Source organism: Setaria italica, chromosome VII (genome assembly GCF_000263155.2).
Source record: "Setaria italica strain Yugu1 chromosome VII, Setaria_italica_v2.0, whole genome shotgun sequence".
NCBI classification, from domain to species: Eukaryota; Viridiplantae; Streptophyta; class Magnoliopsida; order Poales; family Poaceae; genus Setaria; species Setaria italica.
In genome coordinates this window covers 19,223,309-19,244,864 of record NC_028456.1, presented here as the reverse complement: position 1 = coordinate 19,244,864, position 21,556 = coordinate 19,223,309, and the positions used below count along the sequence as shown (strand labels likewise).

The 21,556-nt window shown below is 47.2% G+C and overlaps 2 protein-coding genes and 1 long non-coding RNA gene across 3 annotated transcripts; 2 read left to right on the top strand and 1 right to left on the bottom strand.

Annotated features, from left to right (window-relative positions):
• Window positions 1–6,066: 6,066 nt before the first annotated feature.
• LOC106804421 lies at window positions 6,067–7,076 on the top strand (the record flags this gene model as incomplete). The annotated part of the gene is given in 2 exon segments (XM_014805485.2): window positions 6,067–6,296; window positions 6,390–7,076. Coding segments are annotated over 2 exon segments (419 nt in total), but the record flags the coding sequence as incomplete, so codon positions are not given.
• A 3,306-nt stretch (window positions 7,077–10,382) lies between these two features.
• LOC101786784 lies at window positions 10,383–12,596 on the bottom strand. Its single transcript, XR_215513.3, has 4 exons — window positions 12,271–12,596; window positions 12,037–12,178; window positions 10,758–11,733; window positions 10,383–10,645 (listed from the first exon to the last, which is right to left on the bottom strand). It is a non-coding gene; the product is annotated as an uncharacterized LOC101786784 (long non-coding RNA).
• Window positions 12,597–17,306: 4,710 nt separating this feature from the next.
• On the top strand, window positions 17,307–20,598 carry LOC106804446 (30S ribosomal protein S11). The gene is made up of 3 exons (XM_014805585.2): window positions 17,307–17,520; window positions 19,601–19,737; window positions 19,831–20,598. The coding sequence occupies exons 1-3, from the start codon at window positions 17,344–17,346 to the stop codon at window positions 20,303–20,305; spliced, it is 789 nt and encodes a 262-aa protein (XP_014661071.1). The 5' UTR covers window positions 17,307–17,343; the 3' UTR covers window positions 20,306–20,598.
• Window positions 20,599–21,556: the final 958 nt, after the last annotated feature.

The following is a 21,556-nucleotide window of genomic DNA, read 5'->3' as shown; positions in this document are numbered from 1 at the left end:
GGACGGGATATATAGGTGGCGCCGGCGATTGGTGATTTGGTTTGGTCTGAGGCTCGGAGCGAACGGGGTTGGTGGCGCGGTGGGGATGCGTGGATGGAGGCCGGGCGGGGGCGGGGTTGGTTGGGTCAGCGTCAAAATATATCTCCGCCACGCCACTACACCAACCAACTAACCCCGGCTCGCTGCGGAACGGGACGGAACGTGCAGGGCATTCCCCCTTGCTTTGCCTCACCATTTTCCTGCGCCCGCTTCCCCTTTTCGCCGTCGCTTCGTAGAACGGCCGCAAGACTCTGCGCCCTCCTCATGAGCGTCCGGAGCGTGCAATTAACTCCAGGAAAATTGTACTCTCTGCGTTAACGTCAGTGCAAGGTAAAAGCCAAAGCGTGCCCGTTTCAGGGGACTGCAGACTTCCAAATTGAGCTAAGCGAAGTGATGATCGGCACGCAGGCCCATCTGGGAATCTCCCAATTATTCTGCTAGCAAACACCTTGCTATGAGCCCTAACCCCTAAAATCCTATCCCATTCCTGCTGCCATTGATGGTGTTCTTCAGTCATCGAATGAAATTTTCAGTTAGCAAAAGCATAAGAGGTGTGCAGTAAGGGAAAATTCGACCGGGACAAAAACAAGCAAAAACTGTTAACAGGCTTTTGGATTCTACTCCTTCCGGTCACAATTAATTATCATTTTAGGTAGCGACATGTTCGTCAAGATATAGCAAAATATAGTAATTTATAATGTATTGAGTGCACAAATTCCAAAACCGAGGGATCAATATGTCGTTTTAGCTTTTTCTAACCTTTGGCCATTATTTTTTTCAAAAAGTATAGTTGATATTGTTAGATTTATATTTTTTTAGATTTACCATAAGAAATACTTTCATAATGTAAAATTTACTACATGTTATAAGATCTTCTTTAGAAATTGATGGTCAAAGTTAGAATTTTTTGTTTAGGACAAAGCTAGAACAATAACTATTGTTAAACGGATGGCATATTCTTTTTCTCAAACGCGAACTCACGGGGCCTACCATGATACAAAGGAAATTTGGATTCTAAAAATGTGTGGTGGAGAAGCCACCTCCGCGCGGTATTTAGTTTTATTTGTACGTTGAATCCGATGCTTTACAAGCTCCGTAGAGGCCAGATGTGGAAGTCAATAAATTCTATTCCAAGTTTGTATATTTAATTTTGATTCAAAATCATGGAGGCCATCCATAGTGGATGTTTTGGAAGCAATTTTGCAGGCTGAGACTTGGCTCATGCATGGAGAAAGTTCTACTCCACTGCTTGCTTCGATGCCAGTTGAACCAGAAAGTGTAGGGCCGTAGGGGTCTGCAAAGTGAAAGTGAATGGAATAGAGAAAATGTATGGTATTTGTTTCAACTATGGATTCACTCCAAAGTTCATTACATCTGAGTGGGATGGAATTATTTCTAGCTTTCTCTAATATTGGGGCACTTAGCTACATAACCTAATAATAAACTCGTACGAACGGGCAACACTGATTCGCACATCAGCTTAATTAACAACTGTTCGTGCACGCTTGGTATAAAAGATACAGTTTTGATAATGGGAAAATGCCGGGAAATATCTGTCGAGGTTAAAACAGAGCCAAAAAAATGATTCATCTGTTTCCTGAAAAAGAAATGGTTGCCATGATTGATCTCGCCGATATTTTTTGCAACGTAGGAGTTTCCGGACGGGTTTGCGGGGCATTTCTCACATGGCTGGATGGCTCCTCTTCGTCACGTCACAGGAGACAACTATCATTTCCGCTGCGCACAAACGGCCAGACCGGACTCGTGCACAGTTGGCCGGATCCTATCTAACCAGCCCCGTCCTTGTATGAGGTACTGTTGCATCGCTGTCAGTCTGCCACCTAGTACCGCACCTGATGATCGAGCGAGCAAATATCGTGTGTACTCATCACTCGTGTGCTGAGGTGGCACATTAAGGGGTGTTTAGATCCATAGACTAATTTTAGTTCGGGGCACAAATATTTGAATACCAATTAGAAAGACTAAACGTGAACTAATTATAAAACTAACTGCATAAGTCGTGGCTAATTCACAAATCTATTAAGCCTAATTAATTCATAATTAGCACATATTTACTGTAGCATCACATGGTCATGATTAATTAAGCTTAAAAGATTCAGCTTGTAAATTAACCTTCATTTATATAATTAATTTTGTAATTAACTTATATTTAATACTTCTAATTAGTATCTAAATATTCGATGCGATAGGATCGCTGGACCAAACATAACCACTCTTTTGTGGCCATGGGTTCATAACCACTCGCGTTTTGTCGCCATGAAATTATGGAAGCCCGGCCCGTCGCAAACCTGTGGAGTCAAGGCGGCACGTACGTTAGCCGGGTGCGAACGCGCCAGACCGGTGGCAATGCAGACAGGAGGACCGACCGAAGAGGCGAAGACGGAAGACCCGACCGGCGACAGCCAGGTCTCCGCGCGCGGGGACAACGACGAACGAGGAGTAGGATGGCCCAACAGAAGCCGTCGGGCGCGCTCGGCTCGCAGCGGTTGCAGCCGCAGCCCCAAGGATCGGAGCCGGTTGCTAGCCGCCGGCGTCCGGAGAGGCCGGCCGGGACCCGGCGCACGTGCTGCCCGTGCCAGGTCCTGCCACTACCAGGTACCAGCCACAGCGGCGAGCGCTCGTACGGCCGGATCGGAACGCCATGTGACCGACGGGACCCGCCTGCTGGCCGGCCGGCCTGGACCCAGGCCAGACGGCCAGGCCCCAGGCTCGATCGCGTGTGGCGGTTCCCTTTCCCTTCTTCCGCCGCCGCCCCAGCCACACAGTACGACGCGGCCCTCCCATGGCTCCATCCTTCCGTCAATCTCCCCGGTCCCGGGTCACGGCCGGTACAGTACGTCTTTCTTTTTCGATAAATAACACGAGTCCTCTCGTCGTGGTCGTCTCACTCCTCACTGAATTTCCTCTGTACTCCACTGAAAGTGGACGGCGAGACCGGAGAGGCAGAGAAAGCTATCCCTCAAGCATCAAGTATACAGGTGTTTGCTCGTTTGTGGCTGCCTTGGTTAAAGAAACCATGGCGCAATTATTTAGCAACTACTCCAGTACTACGTCCATATTGTTATGAAACTGAATATTAGTGGGCTTATACCGAATTGACTCTTGGAAGCTAAAGGGTCACGTCTGAAGGTCAAGGGTTATCTTCTTTTCTATGTAAGGAACCTATGTACAGACTCAACAAATAAGAGAAGAAAGATTGGCTCCACATATATACATTGTCTACTATGTGCTCCTAATTTATAACACCTATAAACAATATGTGGCTTCTTCGTGAACTTTGGTCACCACCTAATCATCTCTCATTGGTGTTAAATGTAGAAAGTACAACCTACCCAAATATACAATGAACTTCCTGGGGCCGAGGCTCATCTTGTGGTCGGAAAATTAGTCAGGACGTACTTCGCTCTCGTTCATGCATTTCCCAGTGCGGCCGGCGCGTTACGCGATAAGGAGTACTAATTATTTACTGTAGCAATACATTGTCAAATTATGGACTAATTAGGCTTAATAGATTCGTCTCGCCGTTTAGCCTCCGCTTATGTAGTAGGTTTTGTAAATAGTCTATGTTTAATACTTCTAATTAGTATCTAAACATCGATGCGACGGGTGCTAAAAATAAACGGCCTAAACCAAACCAGGCCATATAAGTACCGGCCGGCCGAGCTTCGAAGAATAAAAGTCGCGACGACATGCGTTCGGCTCTGACCTGTGACCTGTCACCTGTGGCTGTGGCTAGCTACTTTCTACTTGATGATTGCGGCGTCCATCTCTGCCCTTTAACTAGCCCGGAGAGGAAAATTAAAGCCGGCGGACGGGACGAGTGATCGCGGAGGCGTACGCGCCTCCGGATATGTGCGGCCTGCAAACCCCGGGCGCTAGACGGGCACATAGTATGGACGTGCGCCGTGCGCGCACATCATGCACCCCGTTCGGATGGCTGCGGCTGGGCTTTTTTCGGCTGGGCTTTTCAGCCCAACCGGATGGCTTCCGCTGCGCTGCTTCCGTGGAAGTCGTTGGAAGGAAGATAACGACGCACCGACGCACCGACGCGCCTCCAGTGCCTCCCTCTCGCCCCCTCCGTCGCTTGCTCTAGTCCCCTCCGTCCCTCGCTCCGGATCCGCCGCCGCCGCTCCCTCCGCTCCCCCGCTCCATCCCTTCCGCCCGGTCTGCGCCGCCGGCCGGCCCTCGGCTCGCCCGCTCCGTCGCGCTCGCCCGCGCGACGCCGCCGTCCGTCCCGCTTCTCCTCGCCCCCTCTGTCGGGCGCGGTCCGTCCGGATCCGCCGCCGGCGAGGCGTGGAGTGGCCCTCTCCCTCACTCCCATCCGAGAGGGCGACGGCGCCGTTCCTCCCGCTGGACGCCCCCTCCGTCCCTCGGTCCGGATCCACCGCCGCCCGTCCCTCCAGATCCGCCGCCGCAGCTCCGACCCGGCGCACGCGCTGCCGCCGCCGGTGGGCCGTCGGGTGGAAGGACCGTCTCCCTCGCCGTCGCCCCCTGCATCCCCTTCGCTCACAGGTATGGATACTACCCCATCGGTATGCCGCTAGTGAATTAATGCTTTCACCTCACATTTCTGGATGTGATTCCTGTTAGGTATGAAACCTGAACTCCTCAAGTTTAAATTATACCGCCGTTGATTTCCTCGGGTTGCATTGTTTGATAATAGTCTGAAACATTCAAGTGGACACTCAATTGGTTGATTATTTTTCTGTGTGTTAGAAGGGGACTAAGATAATCACTGTGAAGCGAAGACAAGTCAGAGGTTGATAGATTGTGTCCCTCTCGCCAAATGCCTATTTAGCATGGTTAATGTGTTATGCTAATCCTGCGTTCATTACTTTCATTTGATAATTCTGGGGTTGTACTCAATAGTTAGCAAGTAGTGTTCTAATTACTACTAAGTCAGGTGGCAATCTCGATTCAATTGTTGGAGCCTTCTGCTTTTCGCAATGTTTATGCAGTATTATGTCAACGAAATAGGACAGTTCAACCAAAGATGTCGTTTGCATTTTCATAAAAGGGAAAACTTGATGTAGTAATTCTTGTACATATTAGCAAGCCTAAGTAGTCCCTGGTTGTGGTTGCTTAGCAGCCTTGGTCCCCGGCGAACTTGATATGCAAGACACTCATTTTGCACATTCTGCTACTGTCATCAGCATGTTTCAGTGCAAGCAACAGATTTGGCCTGGACTTGTATCTTTAAGATCTGTAAACTTTTCTTCCAAAGTAGGTTACCAATTTGTTGTATGCATCTACAAAGGTGTTGCCCTGAATAACTCACTGGTATTTTTTCCTGATCCAGGTTATGCAAAGGAGGTGAACTGCTGGACACGATTTAGGCTAGGTACTTACATGACATTTCATTTCAAAAACTGAACTCATTGACTCTACATGAATTCTGAGAATAGCTGACTACTATTTTGCAGAGGTGGAAAATATTCTGAGCAAGCTGCTAAGGTTGTTATTCATCAAATTCTAAGTGTTGCTTCATTTTGCCATCTTCAGTTGCTGTTCATCGGGATCTGAAACCAGAGGTAACATTTTACTGGCAATTGACAACTACTGTTTACTACCATGAAGCTCACTAGTTATTGGTGCAACTGTCTGAACGACGGCATACATCCTTTTACCATGCCCTTATCTATGTCACATTGTGCTGACCTTATGATTTCTTTTTGTCACCTTTCAGGCTTTAGGAGCAAGGCTGCAAGGAACACAACACTGAGGCAGATTCAAAGGTGCCCACACTGGCATCGTCATCGACTGGTTCCTGCTCCCCCCCCCTCGTGTGCCCGTACAATTTCCGCCACAAACGTCCCAAAGCACCTGCTAAGGCAAGTAACAATTTATTTATTTTACATTGCTTAGTTGTGTACGTAGCTCGTAGTTGTCCATAGATCGGTGCCATATAATTGCAGCTCCTGTGTGCTCAGATGAATAACCGTGCCAGCTGGGATGAGGGCACGACAAAAATTTTGCTGGACTTGTGCATTGAACAGAAGAACCAGCTCAATTGGAGCGATAGATGCCTCACTAAGTTGGGATGGAGGAATGTGTACTCCAGCTTCAGGGCACAAACTGGGTTGCAATTGGGGAGCAAGCAGCTGCAGAACAAGCTCAACAACTTGAGGAGGCAATTCCTCGGCTGGCGGGCCTTGCAAAACTCATCTGGTTTAGGGCACGACACACAAACTGGTGGTGTGTCTGCTGATGCCACGTATTGGGAGCAGGACCAACAGGTACGGCCTTTGCCACGACCCTAAGTTACTTATCATCTTATTTGTACTGTTCTGTTTGTGATGCTGATATTTTACTTTCACTCAACATTGCAGGACACCCAGGCGAGGTCCCAGTCGAGTTCTGTGAAGCCTCCACCTTTCCTCAACGAGTTGTTTGAGTTGTTTGGCCACGAACCCCAAGACAGGGGCACCTTGCTGACGGCCGGAGGTATACGTGAGGCGACACCTAGCATGGGGACTGAGGGCAATTTCGTGGACTTGGAGCAGGACCCCCCCTGCTAGTAGTGCTCGTGCCAGTGCTCGTGCCATGTCGAAAAGGCCGGTCCGAGAATTCTCTGTGGACAGTCCCACCAAAAAAAGAAGTGACAACTTGGAGCAGTACATTAGGGAACTATTTGAGAGTATGGCCAAGAGGAGCCTGCTACGTGGGCCGAGTACCCATGACCAAACCTCGCGTTGTATTGAGATCCTAAAAGAAGATGGTATAGAGGAGGGGTCGGAGCTTCACAACCAGGCTATGTTTTTGTGTGGGCAGAGCGCGGAGTGTCGGTCGACGTTCATGGGGTTGGGCACAAAAGAGGGCCGAATGAGCTGGATGAAATTCTACTGGGACATGACCCACAAGAAGTGATGGTGCCATGCTTGTTTATTGTAGGGATGTGTATCTGAGAGTTTGGAAAGTTGCTTAGTTGCACTTGTGTTGAACATTATTGTTAGCTTCTGTAACTAGTAGTGATCGTTGAACCTTTCTATGGTATTGATCGTTGAACATTTCTATGTTACTGATCGTTGAACCTTTCTCTGGTATTTTAGTGGTTGTTTCTGTTCGGTTGTATCTGTTCACTTGAACATTTCTAGTAGGTAGTTGAACATTGCTATTAGTTAGTTCAGTTGTATCTGATCGTTGACCATTTCTATTAGTTAGTTGTATCTGTTCAGTTGTACGTATAAGTTTTGTTGGTAAGTTACTTTGAAGTTAAATTACGTTCAATTTGGATGCAAACTAGTTGTACCTACTCTCAGTATACAGAACGTTGTTCACCTTCTCTTATGAGCTGTGTTTTCATTTTCGACAGGTACTTGAAGTATGAGTAGTGCAGAGGAACACAACAGTGACACCGGCAGCGACAACAGCTCTGTGTTCGATATGAAATGTTTAAGAGGAGTTGCAGCCGCATATGCGGAGCTTCGCAGCATTCATCGTGCTAGACAGAACCCGCCAGTTGAGCTGCCACGCCTGACGGGTCGGCAATGGGTTGAGCTGAACCTCCGGGACAGGAGGCGGTGCTTCGATAATTTTCGTATGTATCCCGACACGTTCCTTCAGTTGCATGACATGTTGGTTAGCAATCATAGGTTGAAAACATCGCAAGGGGTAGAATCTGTTGAGGCTTTAGCTATGTTTGTGTGGGCGTGTGCGACACAGCAGGCTTGCCGTCAAATTAGAGAAATATTTGACCGGAGTTTGGACACAGTTAGTAGGAAGATGGCGCATGTGGCAAATGTAATGTATTCGTTTGCCCAGGAAGTCATCGCTCCAAAGGATAAAGCGTACTCTACGGTCAATCACAAGCTGACCCAATATGCACCGTTCTTTGATGGGTGCATAGGTGCTCTAGACGGTACGCACATTCCAGTACTGGTCGGGCGTGAGTCCCGTGTGGATTTCCTAAACAGAAAAGGATGGACGAGCTTCAACGTGTTAGCCATATGCGATATGGACATGCGATTCACGTACGTAGGAGCTGGGATGGCAGGCTCGTGTCACGACATGGCGGTTTTGCGTGACTGTATGTCGGCAAGGACGTACCCACATCCACCTGCAGGTATGGGACTTCTAAGTGTGCACATGTAGCTGGACTTGGAAAATATGGTGCACTAATGTTGATTTTTTGTGATTACCTGTAGGCCGCTATTATTTGGTCGACTCGGGCTACGCAGTTCGCGAAGGGTATCTGGGGCCGTATAGAAATACGACGTATCACCTGGAGGAGTTTAGCAGAAGGGCGGCGGACACATTGGAGGAGAAATTCAATTTTCACCATTCCAGTCTTCGCAATGTGGTGGAACGCGCATTTGGTGTCCTGAAATCGAGGTGGCACATTCTGCGGGAAGTTCCACTATATTCAAGAGAACGGCAAACGAAGATTGTTATTGCTTGTTTTGCACTGCATAATTATTTGCTGGACCTTGCCAATGAAAGTTCTGCAGGTTCGTCCAGGGCGCGAGAACCGGACTATGGGGTGTCCGAATGGGTGGCAGCTAATGCTACTCCTGATATGGGCAGTGTCCGAGATTGGATTGCGGCGGGAATCTCGTTGATGTAGACGTGGGATGTATGTTGTGTACGTTCATGTTGTATTTTGTATGTACGAAATTGTAATAGGTTGTGTGTACGTTCGTACCCTCGAGTGTGTTGGTTATGTGTGCCGGACACCATTTAAATGCTGTAGTTCCATTTACCGCTACAAATTTTATTTTCGAACGTAGCAGCGCATCCGTAGGGAAACCACACCGGAAATTGCTAAGGATAAGCTGTCACCGCTCCCTCGCTCCTATCGGTACAGGAACAATTTATTTTCTGTATTTTTAACAACCTTATATTTTTTAAGTGTCAACAATTCCCTTATGATTTGTAGTCCCACACCTTGTAATTGTTTCATTTTATAAAAAAGAGTAGGCAAATGAGACTTGATAAATTGTTTGCTGCATAAATTGCTTTTGTAACAGGGACTAAGTAACCTTGAGCTTCCAGTGGGCCAAACGGCCGTTAACAAGCAAAACCGGCGGCAGCAGCAGCTACAGCTGCGCTGCAGCAGCGGCAGCGGAAGCCAGCAGCCGAAGCCGCAATAAGCGCTGCCGAACGGCCTGATGAATTCATGACTCGGTCCCAGATCGGGGCTGATCAGATTCTGCTGATAGGCGATAGCCGGCTTGAAAAAACAGAGGACACGAATTGTTTGTACATATTTTTTTTTGTGATTAAAGAAAACTAGAATTATATAAAACGGCGGCGGTTGGATACTTGGATCGAGGTGAGCAGCTGATCGCATCTTGCATGCACATGTTACAAACAAAACACATGCCGGGATGCGGACATATAAAACGGATATCGGAACCGCAGCCGTGTGTTTTTTGCATTGTATGATGATGAAGCCCCGTGGAAGACGTTGAAGTCGAACACGTGCGCGCACGTGGGGCTATTATGCGTTCTTCGAGGGGGCAGGAAAGGAACGTGATGCTGACAAATCCTGTCGCGTAGTACTCGCCTGGCCTTCTTGTGCTATTGCTACATTTTTAGCTTATGGTATGGAGCATACTGTCCAGGGCAGCTCAACCAGTGACTAAACAAATCGCTCCATTATGCAGCTGCTCAGAGGAGGAGGAAGCGTGGAAGCCGCCGCGTCTCCGTCTTCCTCACAGTCACGTGTGACACGGGGCCTATATGAAGCGGACTATTTTCATGGGAAAGAATGAAAAAAATGAACCAGTGTAGTGTGCGACTGTTCGTTCGCGCGGGTTCTGTGAAGCCCACGCCATTATCTCGTGGGCTATGTTCCAGACCGTTGCTCTTGGGCCATTTTATGGTGGGCTAGGATAGCAACCTTTACGCTTTTTCGGTGGACGAACTCATTTTTGATAACGCACATTTTAATTAGGTGTCGTTGCTGCTGTAGTTCATTTTGCTGAATTTTGGACGAAATGTTCTATCATGGGGCTGTTCTATCATGGGGCTGATGACACAAAATACGGCCTTGGTCAGCCCCTACTGAGTAAAGTAGGGGCCTGAAGTAAGGGCTAATGCTCGAGTTGCTCTAAGAGTTGCTCTAAGGACATGTTCGAATAAAAATAAAGATTATCAAATTAATTAAATTGTGAGCGATTATTCACTAGCCCATTTTCGTGACTGGCGTGTTACCAAGGTTGGAGTTCTTGTGAAACGGCCATATCCCTTTTAATTTCTCAGCCTACAATAGTCAATCAAACTGGCTCTTGGTCTAAGGGAAAACGACAAACAAAACATATGCGATGAAGTTGCATATCATATTGCCATCTAATTTATTTTTAAGGAACATTCTGCTGTTCCTAAATGGCCAGCACCTGAATGACCATTACAATTTCTTAAGTAGAAATCGTAAAATTTTGGCAGAGCGTGCAATTGCATCCTCTAGAATTACATTCGACATGAAGCTTGCCAGGGCCCACAAGGTTGGACTTGCAAAACCTGGTGCATGACGTGATGTCACATGAACCAGACAGTGTTGCTATACGACACAACTGGTCCTGGGGTACAGATGATCCATTTTGCCAAAGTTACCGTCTCTGAGCCTGCTCCTAAGTTACCGTATCTGAGAGAGTTGGTTTATCTGTTACATTTTTTTCATGTACATAATAGCTGGGATAGCTCAACAAAAAGTAGTATACATGTTTGGGAAATAAAATATGTACAATTCAGGGTACCTGAGGATAGGGCAAGCAGGGCTAGAGCAAATATCATCATGCGGCCGGTCGTCATTCTTGGATTTGAAAAACCTTGCGATGAAGATTGTTGGGTTGTATGCCCAAGAATGATTTCAGCTTAACAATTGGTGGTGATAAAATAGACTGAAAGCATCAATTTATATACTAGAGATGGAGCCTAGCAGTTTTAGGTATTAATTAAATAATGCATCATCTCTACATATTTGCATTTATTATGTATTTATGTCTGCTCCAAATGTCATCGTGGCTACTTCTCTACATATTTAACTACATATTTATTGTCGTGATGCTGGGACGATCTTCTGAAAATAAGGCAAGTCTCAATAGGAGTTTCATTAGCACTAAATTTGTTGCCACATCAACAAAATTGCTAACTTGGCAAGATCATTATGAGTGGAGTTTCATCAGGAGAGGGAGGAGTTTTAAGGTATGTTCAATAGTTTAGACAGTTGCTATCCGCAAGTGCTTTGAAGAATGTACACAGATAACAGAATAGATAACTTGTACAATGGCTTCTCTATTAGATTGTCTATGTACTATTTAATTCATACAATGGCACATAAATAATGGTGATGAAGTATACATTTGATCTTTATATGCTATTTTGTTGCTTGTACGAGAGAATGCATAGGGGATTCAATAAGTCATATGAATTTCTTTGAGAAGCGCAAGTATGATATATATTTATATTAATAAATACTCGGAATATATAACATGATTTCATAAATACAATAATACAAATTCAGTTAAACTAGACGCAATAGAGAATAACTACACCATGACAATGATGAGTATAACTAGTTATAAGAGATCAAAGGTACGTATGACTTCCAGAGAGCATTAGCTAACACCATACAAATTCAGTTAAATTAGATATAATAGAGAGAGTTTGCTGCGGCCAGGCAGAGATAATTTGAAGTTGCCATCCAGAGCCTTAGCTAATACCCTCCAGCACCTGACAAAGCAACAATGAAAAAGATTAACAGGTTAGAAAACATTTAGTAAACAGCTAGTCAACAATGAGAAACAATTCATGGATGTAATCAGACTAGAAATTAGAATGTAACCATAGAGAACCTATGGTCCAGACTAGAAACAGCTGCAATCTACTTCACAAGAATTTGATGATAATGCAAGAAAAGAAAGCAAGTTAGGTGTCCAATCAGTCGTAGATATTGTAGATAGTGCCAGTTCCATATCCAATCAGTGGTGTGATGAATCTTACGATAATGGGAAACAAGTGTAAAGCAGCAAATACCTTTCAGGCAATACAGCGAACACCTTGTGTGCTAATGAACAGAAAGCATATTCAATCGATCCACGCATCCCCATTGTCATCGATTAAGACCCCAACTGATATACACACCAAGAAAAAGATCCAATTGATCCTGCAGTTGCAGCTATTCACGAAAATCAACACACCTTCAGGCAATCACAACACATGAGCATCCTCGATGAGGAACAGGCTCGTCCAAACTGCTCTCGTGCTCACCTGGCCTTCGGGGAAAAAGCTGACGAGGCCGACGAGATGCTCCTACACCGCCGGCAGTGGACGCGAGGTGGCCTACCTCAAGTCACTCATCGGAGTGGACGATGCTGCGCGGCCTATTATTTGTCGATGCCCAAGTTCGTGTTCCTCCGCCGAGGAGCTTGTGGCTCAGAGGTGGATTCGATGGATTTTACCCGCCAAAATCGAAGATGGCCGCAGCAGATCAGGGGAGGCGACGACTCCACATACAACGGGCGCTGGGGCGGCGTTCTGCTCGGGGAGCACGAGCCCTCTCCGTCGCCTCGCGAGGTGACCAGGCTCTCTAACCTCATTTAATCCTGTCCACGTAGGAAAAACTCGATGACGTGGAGCTACATAAACGACCTAATAAATGACGTTGTGCCCTCATCCCCTGACACTCCTAGCACTTGGCTGGCACAGTTACTAAATTTCTCGATCTTGATAACCGTGCAATGAAACTGTACGTTAAGATTGGCCTAATAGATCAGCGATCGTCTAAAGATTCTATTTGTTTCCGCTTATAAGCGGCTTAGAGCAACTCCAAAAGTCTAAAAATCTCCGCCAAAACTATATGTTGGGGGTCTTACTAAAAAAAATTTCTCCCAAAATCATACCAACACATAGCAGATCCTTAATAATAAATTCCCCAATACTTCAAAACTGACCACGTCAGCATGTGGACCCCCTCTGTAAGCTCCACCCTCTTCCTCACCTTTACCGCGTCAGCCTCCTAGCGCCGCCGCTGCCCATAAAGTAAATTTCCTACGCCGCCCATAAAGTAAATTTCCTGCGCTCTCTCGTCCTTTCTCTCCCAATTTCTGTGTAAATTTCCTACGCCGCCCATAAAGTAAATTTCCTACGCTCTCTCGTCCTTTCTCTCCCAATTTCTGTCTCATCTCTCTAGCTCTCTCGTGGTCCACCTCCATTCTTTCTCTCCTGCCGTCTTGAATTGGATGAACAATCATACAACAATAGCGTGCTGTCAGGTTACTTGTTCTTAATCCAATCCTTGACTCGCAAGAGTTCGTTCGGTTAGGAGAATTTGCGCATTGATGAAGATCAATAGTAACTAGTAATTTTTATCAGTTGCACGAGAATCATTCAAAAATCAATGTGTGGGTGAGGATATCAAGTAGCTCAGCCGGCCGGTAGAAAATCAGAGGCGAACAGTACTGACAAGATGAGATGGGTTTCGAAGGACGATGGACCTGTATCTTGCGACGCTGCGTCTCGACCTGTAGCCCTGCTAACGGGGATAAACCCGCCTCAAACCCCACCCCTAGCCACAGCAAATGACACGACGTAAATTAGTCAACCCGCCCCACCCCGCAAACGTACCAACTCATCCCACCGCGTCCCATTTGTGCAGGTTAACCGTAGCAAATATTGTCTGTCACAGGGCAGGACGTAGCCACGCAGCATAATAAATCAAACTGGCGGCCTAGCGAGATCCTCACCCGCAATGCCGAGACAGAGTACCTCACCAACACCACCGACCGCGCTAGCAATGTGTCTGGGCTTAATGAGGGGTGTGGCCTGACGAGCTTGTTCAAGAGCGAGGCATTCCAGAAGCTCCCTCCCGACGCCCTCACGAGCCCCGTGGCGGCCATCCTCTGCCTAGACGCGTTCCAGAGCATGTACGCGCAGGTGCTCTACGCGATGTGCCAGCGCCACCGCGAGGTGCGCATCGGCGCCGTGTTCGCCTACGGCGTCCTCCGGGCTATCCGCTTCTTCCAGCAAAACTGGGAGCAGCTCGCTGCCGACATCGAGGCCGGCGAGCTCACCGACCGCGTCACCGACCCGTCGGTGCGCGAGGCGGTCGCCAACGTCCTCCGGTCGCACCCCGAGCTCGCCCAGTTCGTCCGCGCCAAGGGCTTGGGGTGCAATGGCGACAGCAGGGCCATAATTATCGCACGCATCTGGCCCAACACCAAGTACCTCGACACCATCATCACCGGCTCCATGGCGCAGTACGCCCCCGCAGATCTGGCAAGAAGAAAAGGTGAAGGGATGATGCGGAGGAGATTGAGGAGGACGGAGATGCAACAGGCGTACCTGGATCTGTGGCCGTCAGAGGAGGGGCGGTGGTACCGATGGCCTGACGCAAGGTGCGCGTGCCCCCATGAGCCGCTGCGCAGGTCAATCCGTTCTAACCCGCCCCAGACCCACAACCCACCCCGCCTCGACCCGCTCGCCTCTAAACACACAGCTACCCATACAAATGGACCCCCACGCAAGAACCCGATCCGAAATCCCCATTTGCCCCCGCCCCACTACCAGGCCTATCGACCTAGGAGTGCTTGTCGAGGTCGGGGACCATGCGGAAGCGGTAGCGTTGGTTCTTGACGAGTGTGCTTCCTCTCCTCTCCTCTGATCAACAGCCAATCTCAGCTATTGCTCGGGTATTTAAGGAGGATCAGGTCTGCAACTCCATAGCCATCTTGATCTCCTCCCCCGGTGCTCAGTGGACGTGCGCATGTCGATCTCCTCTGCTTTGTTTCGTAGGCAATGGTGCTGGATGGCCTTCTGGTTTTTGGGAGCGCGGGCTACCGACCCACCTGTCGTGGAGTCCCGGGTTGGCAAGGAGCTCTCGCTGCAACTTTTGACGGGAACTTCGCGATCGGGGAAGGACCGGACTTGCAGATGTACGCTGGGCGACGTAGGTGTTTTTCGCGTCCGCGTATTTTTACGGGAAGTATGGGGAGCTGTTAGAGGTACATTTTTTTCTCTAAATAAGATTTTGGGACAATTTTAAGTGAGTTTTTGGAATTACTCTTAGAGCAACTTCAGAAGACTGCTAATCTTACCCCCAATACCTTCTTTAGGGAAAAAAGAACTCCAAGAGTCCACCTAAAACTCCCCAAGAAAAAAACACCTCTCACCCCTCAAATATTCGCGACACCCGGTCTTCCCCCAATCCACCTCTTTCCCACCGTCGTTTTTTCCCCGGGCGTCCTTCTACAGCGGCTCGGCGGCAGCCACCAGCGGCGTCGAGGATGAGGAGGGCTCCGCCTTGGGGTTTGGCGCAGGGTTGGGCCTCAACGGCGGCGGACTCGGGATGTCGGTCGTGGAGGCGGCACTGGCTCTGGAGGAGCGGGAGATGCCGCCCTGCCCGCCAGGTCGGCGCCAGTACCAGTGCGAGGCGACGATGCGTGGGGGCGGCGGCCGGGGGCGGGGCGCGGCGTGGGGCGGCTGGTGCACGGGGCGGCCGGTGTCGTCGCCGGACTGCGGATGGGGGCCAGGCAGCCTCGCGAACGAAACCCATGGTTCGCTCCTTCTTCCTCTTCTAGCATTTTTCCTCTTTGATTCGAGCACTATCGTTTCTATCAGAGAATCTCTTCTCGATTATTGATTTCATGAATCAGAACAATCTTGCTCTGATCTGCGGATTCATGGATCCTTGATTCATAATTTCTCTATATTACAGCTTATCTGAACACCTCCTGCTCGACTAAATGCCTATGTGACGCCGAACTCATGGCCGACACGATTGACCACGCGGGCATGTTGTCAAGGTCGCCAGGGCGTGTTCCCGGAGCGGATTGCTGGATCAACGCTCTACCCGACGGCATCCTCCTTCGCGCCATCTCCTTCCTGGACGCCCGCTAGCTCATGTAGATTTGCGTGCTGTCGCGGCGGTGATGCCACCTCTAGCGCTCCATGCCTCACATCAATGCCACGTGCCATGAGTTCCGGCTTTGCTACTACATGCCCGATCGAGTCAGCGGACCCTGATGCAGACTCGGAAGATGCTGACTTGTGGATCCACCATGCTTTACAGAGTTATGCACGGTCCATTAAGGTTGAGATATTGGGAGATAGGTGGAGGCGGAGACCGGGGGATGACGTGGCCTATTTTGAATTATTAGGAGATAGTTTTTAGCGTTCTGCTGTGGATTGATATATTTTTTAGAAAAAAAGTTTTAGCATAGCTCCCAATACTTGTTTTGGGGAGAATTTTTTGAAAACTCTTGCTCCCAATACGCGAAAATAAGCACCCCAACTCGCCGCTTATTTCTCGCTTGGCACGTAATCTGGTAGTCCAAAGCAAGCAAACTGTGCTGCCGATTATGCGATCCAATTACAAGGTTGCCCCTGGAGTTGACAAAATATTACCCGCACTCTGCCATCGCGTATAAACACTGTTAGGGTTGGCCACTCCCCACCCCCAGACTCGGCCGCCGCACCAGGCACGCGACGGCCGCGCCCGTCGCCCCCTACGCGCACTCCGCCCCACTCCTTAGCCCGCGCAGCTCCCTCCGGCCCTGCTCTCCCCCCTCCCCTTGCGCTGCGTGTTAGGCACTGGTTTAATCACCCGGTGATCCTAGTCCAGCGGTTTCACTAGATATGAGAGATTTTCTATAGCGTGTCAAGAGTTTATGGTTTTAGCAATTTTAGCAATGATTTAGCATCTTTTTGTACTTTCTACAAAATGGGATTCCTAGCACCTTACAAGGGTCAAGCGTACCATGTGTCTGAATTGTAACATCGTCATCACCCAGTGGGATCCAAGGAGGTGTTCAACCATGCACGGTCATTCCTCCAGAATGTGATTGAGTGATGCTTCAGAGTTCTCAAGATGAAGTGGCTTATTCTCTTGGATTGCTTACCTATCCAATGAAGAAGCAATCCAAAATCATAATTGCAGTAATGGCTCTTCATAGTAATGCAGACTTTGAAAACTATGTTGATGATAATGGTGGTCATGGTCACACACGTATTATGGATGGTGGGAGTGTTTCAACCGATGATAGTGATACGTGTTCTGTCCGTGATTCCTTTGCTGTGGCTTTGGAGCATGATTATTGGTGTAGTTTCCTTTGTTATTTTGTCATTATGCCATCAGTACAGACAATCGCCCAACACAAAATCAGGTTGCCAAACTCTCGGCTTCTCAGAAAGTTATTGCACAGAAAAGCTGTTCCAAACAGGGCCATAGCATCTCCACTCTGTTATTTGTTCTTTCTGTTGGTCTCTCTTATTCTTCTCAGATCTGAAATATTTTGGCTTAACTTCTTCTATTCTTATTGTGTCTGAAGTAGGAGATCGAGGACAATGGCCATCTTCTCATCCGCCCACCTCGCCCTCCGCCGGTCGCTAGCGGCGGCGCCACGAGCTGCATCTCTTGGGGAGGGCCTTCGGCAAGCCTCAGATGGATATGTCACGCGAAGGCTGCTCCACGGCCAGCTCCTCCCGCGCTGCTTCACCTCGGATGCATTTGGACCGAACAAGGTATTTCTACCTCATCCTAATTCTCTTCATCAATCTCATCCTCGATGTGTTAGGTTAATCAAGCCCCAGGCATTGTGCAAATCTCCGGTTTGCGATAAAAGAAAGGCTCCACACATCAAGCCCCATTTCCGCCTTGAATGGGGTGCAGTAGCAATGCTCATCTTCTGAATTCAGCTTATGAGTCAACAGTCATCCGTGCAGTTTAACCTTGAATCATTTTAACTCCCTGTAGTGCCAATATTCTTGGCAGAAATAACTTAGTCATGCTACACATTTTTCCCAAGCAACCCTTTTCTTTATATGAATGACCTCATGATTGATACAACTAAATTGAAAAAAATGCTGCTATGTTTGATATCTCATATCAATTTATTGCAATTGAGAAAGGCAGGAATAGTAGGTGCAATGTGGAGTGGGCCAAATTGCCTTAGTAGCACTATTTTGAACTCTGTTTGCAGATGTACCATCAATTCCACCCAGGGTACTAGTTTAGAACTACTTAGTTCCCAGTTTTACTCTGTGTAGCGCTGACCCACATGATAGACAATGAATGGTTCGGTTCGCACATAGATCCTCTGCACCATTTTGCTCCATTACTGGTTCTTCTCCTGCGGTCCTCCCATCCGCAAGCCAGCAAGAAGTCTTGGCTGCAACTCCTCTCCCCTCCTGCTTTACACCGCAGCTGTCCGGGACGGCGGATGTGCTAGAGCTTTGTGTGGCTGCAGAGGGCCGCTCTTCCATGCTGCCGGGATCTTACAGCTTGACCTGGATTTGGTGGTGCTGCTCCTCCGCCTGACATGGGAGCCCAGCCCAATCTTGCCCAACAACTGGAAGCAGCCAGCGAGGAAGGGATGGGAGGTGCTGGGCTTGGAGTGAGGAAGGAGGTGGCACATGGGCATGGCGGCTGGCGAGGACATGAAGGCTGGCTGTGCTGGAGTAACAGCTGGGGTTGCTGAGGTGGGAAGAGCCGCCACTGGCATGAGGGGAGGTGGCAGCGGCAGTGCGGCGATGGTGCTGGACAACAATGGAGAAAGAGAGAAGCTAACGTTAGGGAGGACCAGATCTTATCGGAGCCGTGGGTTTTGAGTCATGTGGCATAGTGCTGTAATGGAGCAAAGATGAGGAATGAATCAGTGGTAAAACATTAATCTGGAGCTAGGCAGTTGTATGTTTGCAAAATGGTTCATGAAGAGTACCATACAGGCAATTTGGCCTTAGGAGTGGGTCCAAAGTGTTTAAGAATATGCCATTGCAGGTTGGGGCGTGTTTGTACTGTGTAAAACAGGCGCAAATGTGATTTATATCTAGGGGTGTGTATGTTTGTCTGACTCTTTTCTTCTATTAATGCAGTGCTACACAGCTCTCCTGCATGTTGGAGAAACAAAATCCTTCTAGATGGAGTACACCTTCACCCTTGCAATTTCATATTTTCAAAGTAAAGTTTGTCAATCTTAGGTTTTTTGTGGGTTGGGTTTTTTTGTTTTGGCGTCCACTTTTTGATGAAAAACATGTTTAATTTTTCGATTCCTTGCGTAATATAGATCCCAGTCTGTTCACCAGAACATATAAATTTGCTGCTAATATGGCCAATTTTCATCAAGCTACAGCTTTTGTGATGGCAGTGATAAATGTTCAATCCCTCGCTTAATATCACACATAGGTGTAGGTTTCTCATCTCCAAGCCTACACAAGTGCTGATAAATACTTGGGTGTATGCGACATGAATATAGTAACTTGAAAGTTTTGCGTTGGAGCTTGAAATTTAGATGTTAATACCAGCGAGTCAGCTACATTTTCACATGAGTTTCTAATTCTAAAATTATACAGCTTTTCTTTTCTTTATTTTCTGTAAAGAATGAATACTTTGCATATTTCTTTGTAAAATTACGCCTTTGTTACTATTGTTAGCCATATGTGAAGTGCTGTATGAGACTTTGCTTAACTCAGATGCTCTATCTCATTTCCCATTCTCCACGTGGAGTATTAATATTATGCCTTGTTTGTTGATGATAGAATACCAAGATCACATTGCATCAATCACTACTTACCAGAATTATGACAACCAGTTTTGTTTCTCCAGAATTTCCCGCCTTCTGGGCGTGACTTTGCTGCAGAATGGAAGCCACATCAGAATTTGAACGAATTCAATTTTGTGCGTCAGAATCTACGTTCTAATACACAGGTCAACTTCAATAATGCAGATAATGGTGGGACAATGTAAGTAGGCAACTGATATATCCATGTACACATATTTCTCTATTCCATGCCTCGCTGATTGCTCATTATGCATAATTCTGACTTGACATATAGGTCGAAGACAGCTGGTGGAGAGAAACCTTCCAACCTTGGGGGGCGCTTTCAATTTCCTGCTTCACGTATGTTTAGTGAACGTGAACAATATTCACAGAAGAAGAGAGATTTTATCCATGTCTTACTGAAGAAAAATAAGACCTTTGTGACGGTGACAGATGCTAGTGGCAATAAAAAGACTGGAGCCTCTGCTGGTTGTTTGGAGGACAGAAAAGGGCGGTCTCGTCTCTCTCGATATGCTGCTGAAGCAACCGCCGAACATGTCGGGCGGTCTGCCAGGAAGATGGGTTTAAGGTCCGTTGTCATGAAAGTGAAAGGAATTTCTTTTTTCAAGAAGAAGAAGAAGGTGATCTTGGGCTTTAGGGAAGGCTTCCGAGGGGAAAGAGTTAGAGATCAATCTCCTATCATGTACATCCACGATGTCACCCAACTTCCACATAATGGCTGCCGACTCCCAAAACAACGCCGGGTTTAGCTCTCTGTGAACTGAAATTAAATTTGAGTAGGAATAAATCGAATTTTTGAAGGTGATCTGGAAAGGCTTTTGTAAGCTGCGCTGTGCAAGTCTATTTGACTTAGCACGGACATGTATTATGTCTCTTGGCTCTCTGACTTGTTGGGCTATACATCCTGGTTTCTTTCTGACTTGTGCTAGTTATCAATAATTCTTTTTCTATGGGTCGAATGTTGATACACAACTGAAATCTGAACTGTTGTATCCATAAGGTCTGATTTGATAGTTTGGAATGAGACCCACTCAGGTTTCAATTTTTGTTTTTTTTTAATTTTTTGAGGAAGCAGTGAAGGGTAATTGTTCCGTATGAACATCTTCATTTCTTTGTTTCTCGTGAAGGTGCCGAGAAGCCAGAATGTGGAAGAACTTCAAGATTTTGTCACCAGTTCTTGAGCTGTTTTCTATGAGGGAGTCTGCTGGAGGTACTTGCTAACCGTGCTAATTGCCTCGTTAACTGTTCTCGGTGGGATCGCTGGTTAGAATAAACGAGGCAACAGTATCTTAAACCTCAGTAGAAGGCAGTTGGGATATACTCCCTCCTCAGTAGAAGGCAGTTGGGATGTACTCCCTCTATCGCAAATTATAAGTAGTTTTGTTTTTTCTAGATGCATTTATTATGCATCTAGAAATTGTCTAAGGTATACCTAAGTGCATAACAAAATCTACTAATCTAAAAAAGCCAAAACGATTTATAATTTGGGACAAAGGGAGTAGAATAATTCAGTCCGAAAACCAGTTTGAAGACATCTAACATATGTTAGTGCGCACCGCATTGTGCACAGCCGAATGCAGAGACGAGACATGAGAAACAATCCGTACGAGCACGCGATACCTAATGAAAAAATAGGAACCAAATTCCTCACAAAATAACACCTCTTGTTGAAGCAAGCAAACAAGGGTTTGCATTCAATCAGTTGTAATTGTTCAAGCTTGTTCGTCATCCTAGCCACTTGTATTGCCAGCCGACTGTCAAATGCAAATCCAAAAGTAAAAAACAAACAAAAGCAATGCTTTTTAGACAAAGAAAATGTAGAACCGAAGCTTTGATGGGGTCCTTTTTCATCTGTGTACAAATCTGTACTTTGATGCCAAGTTATTCTTGTAACCAAAGATTTCCTGGAGCCTGTGAAGTATTGGAGTATCTTTAGCATTGGAATTTCTTTATCTCTTACGTCAGAGTCTGTGAAGTTTCTGGAGATCAGTTCGTGTTGT

Bases quoted from the DNA above. Each gene is read 5' to 3' on its own strand.
- LOC106804446 (XM_014805585.2), top strand. From the start codon at position 17,344: ATGGCCATCTTCTCATCCGCCCACCTCGCCCTCCGCCGGTCGCTAGCG. The intron at 17,521-19,600 runs GTATTTCTACCT...TTGTTTCTCCAG, and splicing joins ATGCATTTGGACCGAACAAG to AATTTCCCGCCTTCTGGGCG. The intron at 19,738-19,830 runs GTAAGTAGGCAA...CTTGACATATAG, and splicing joins GCAGATAATGGTGGGACAAT to GTCGAAGACAGCTGGTGGAG.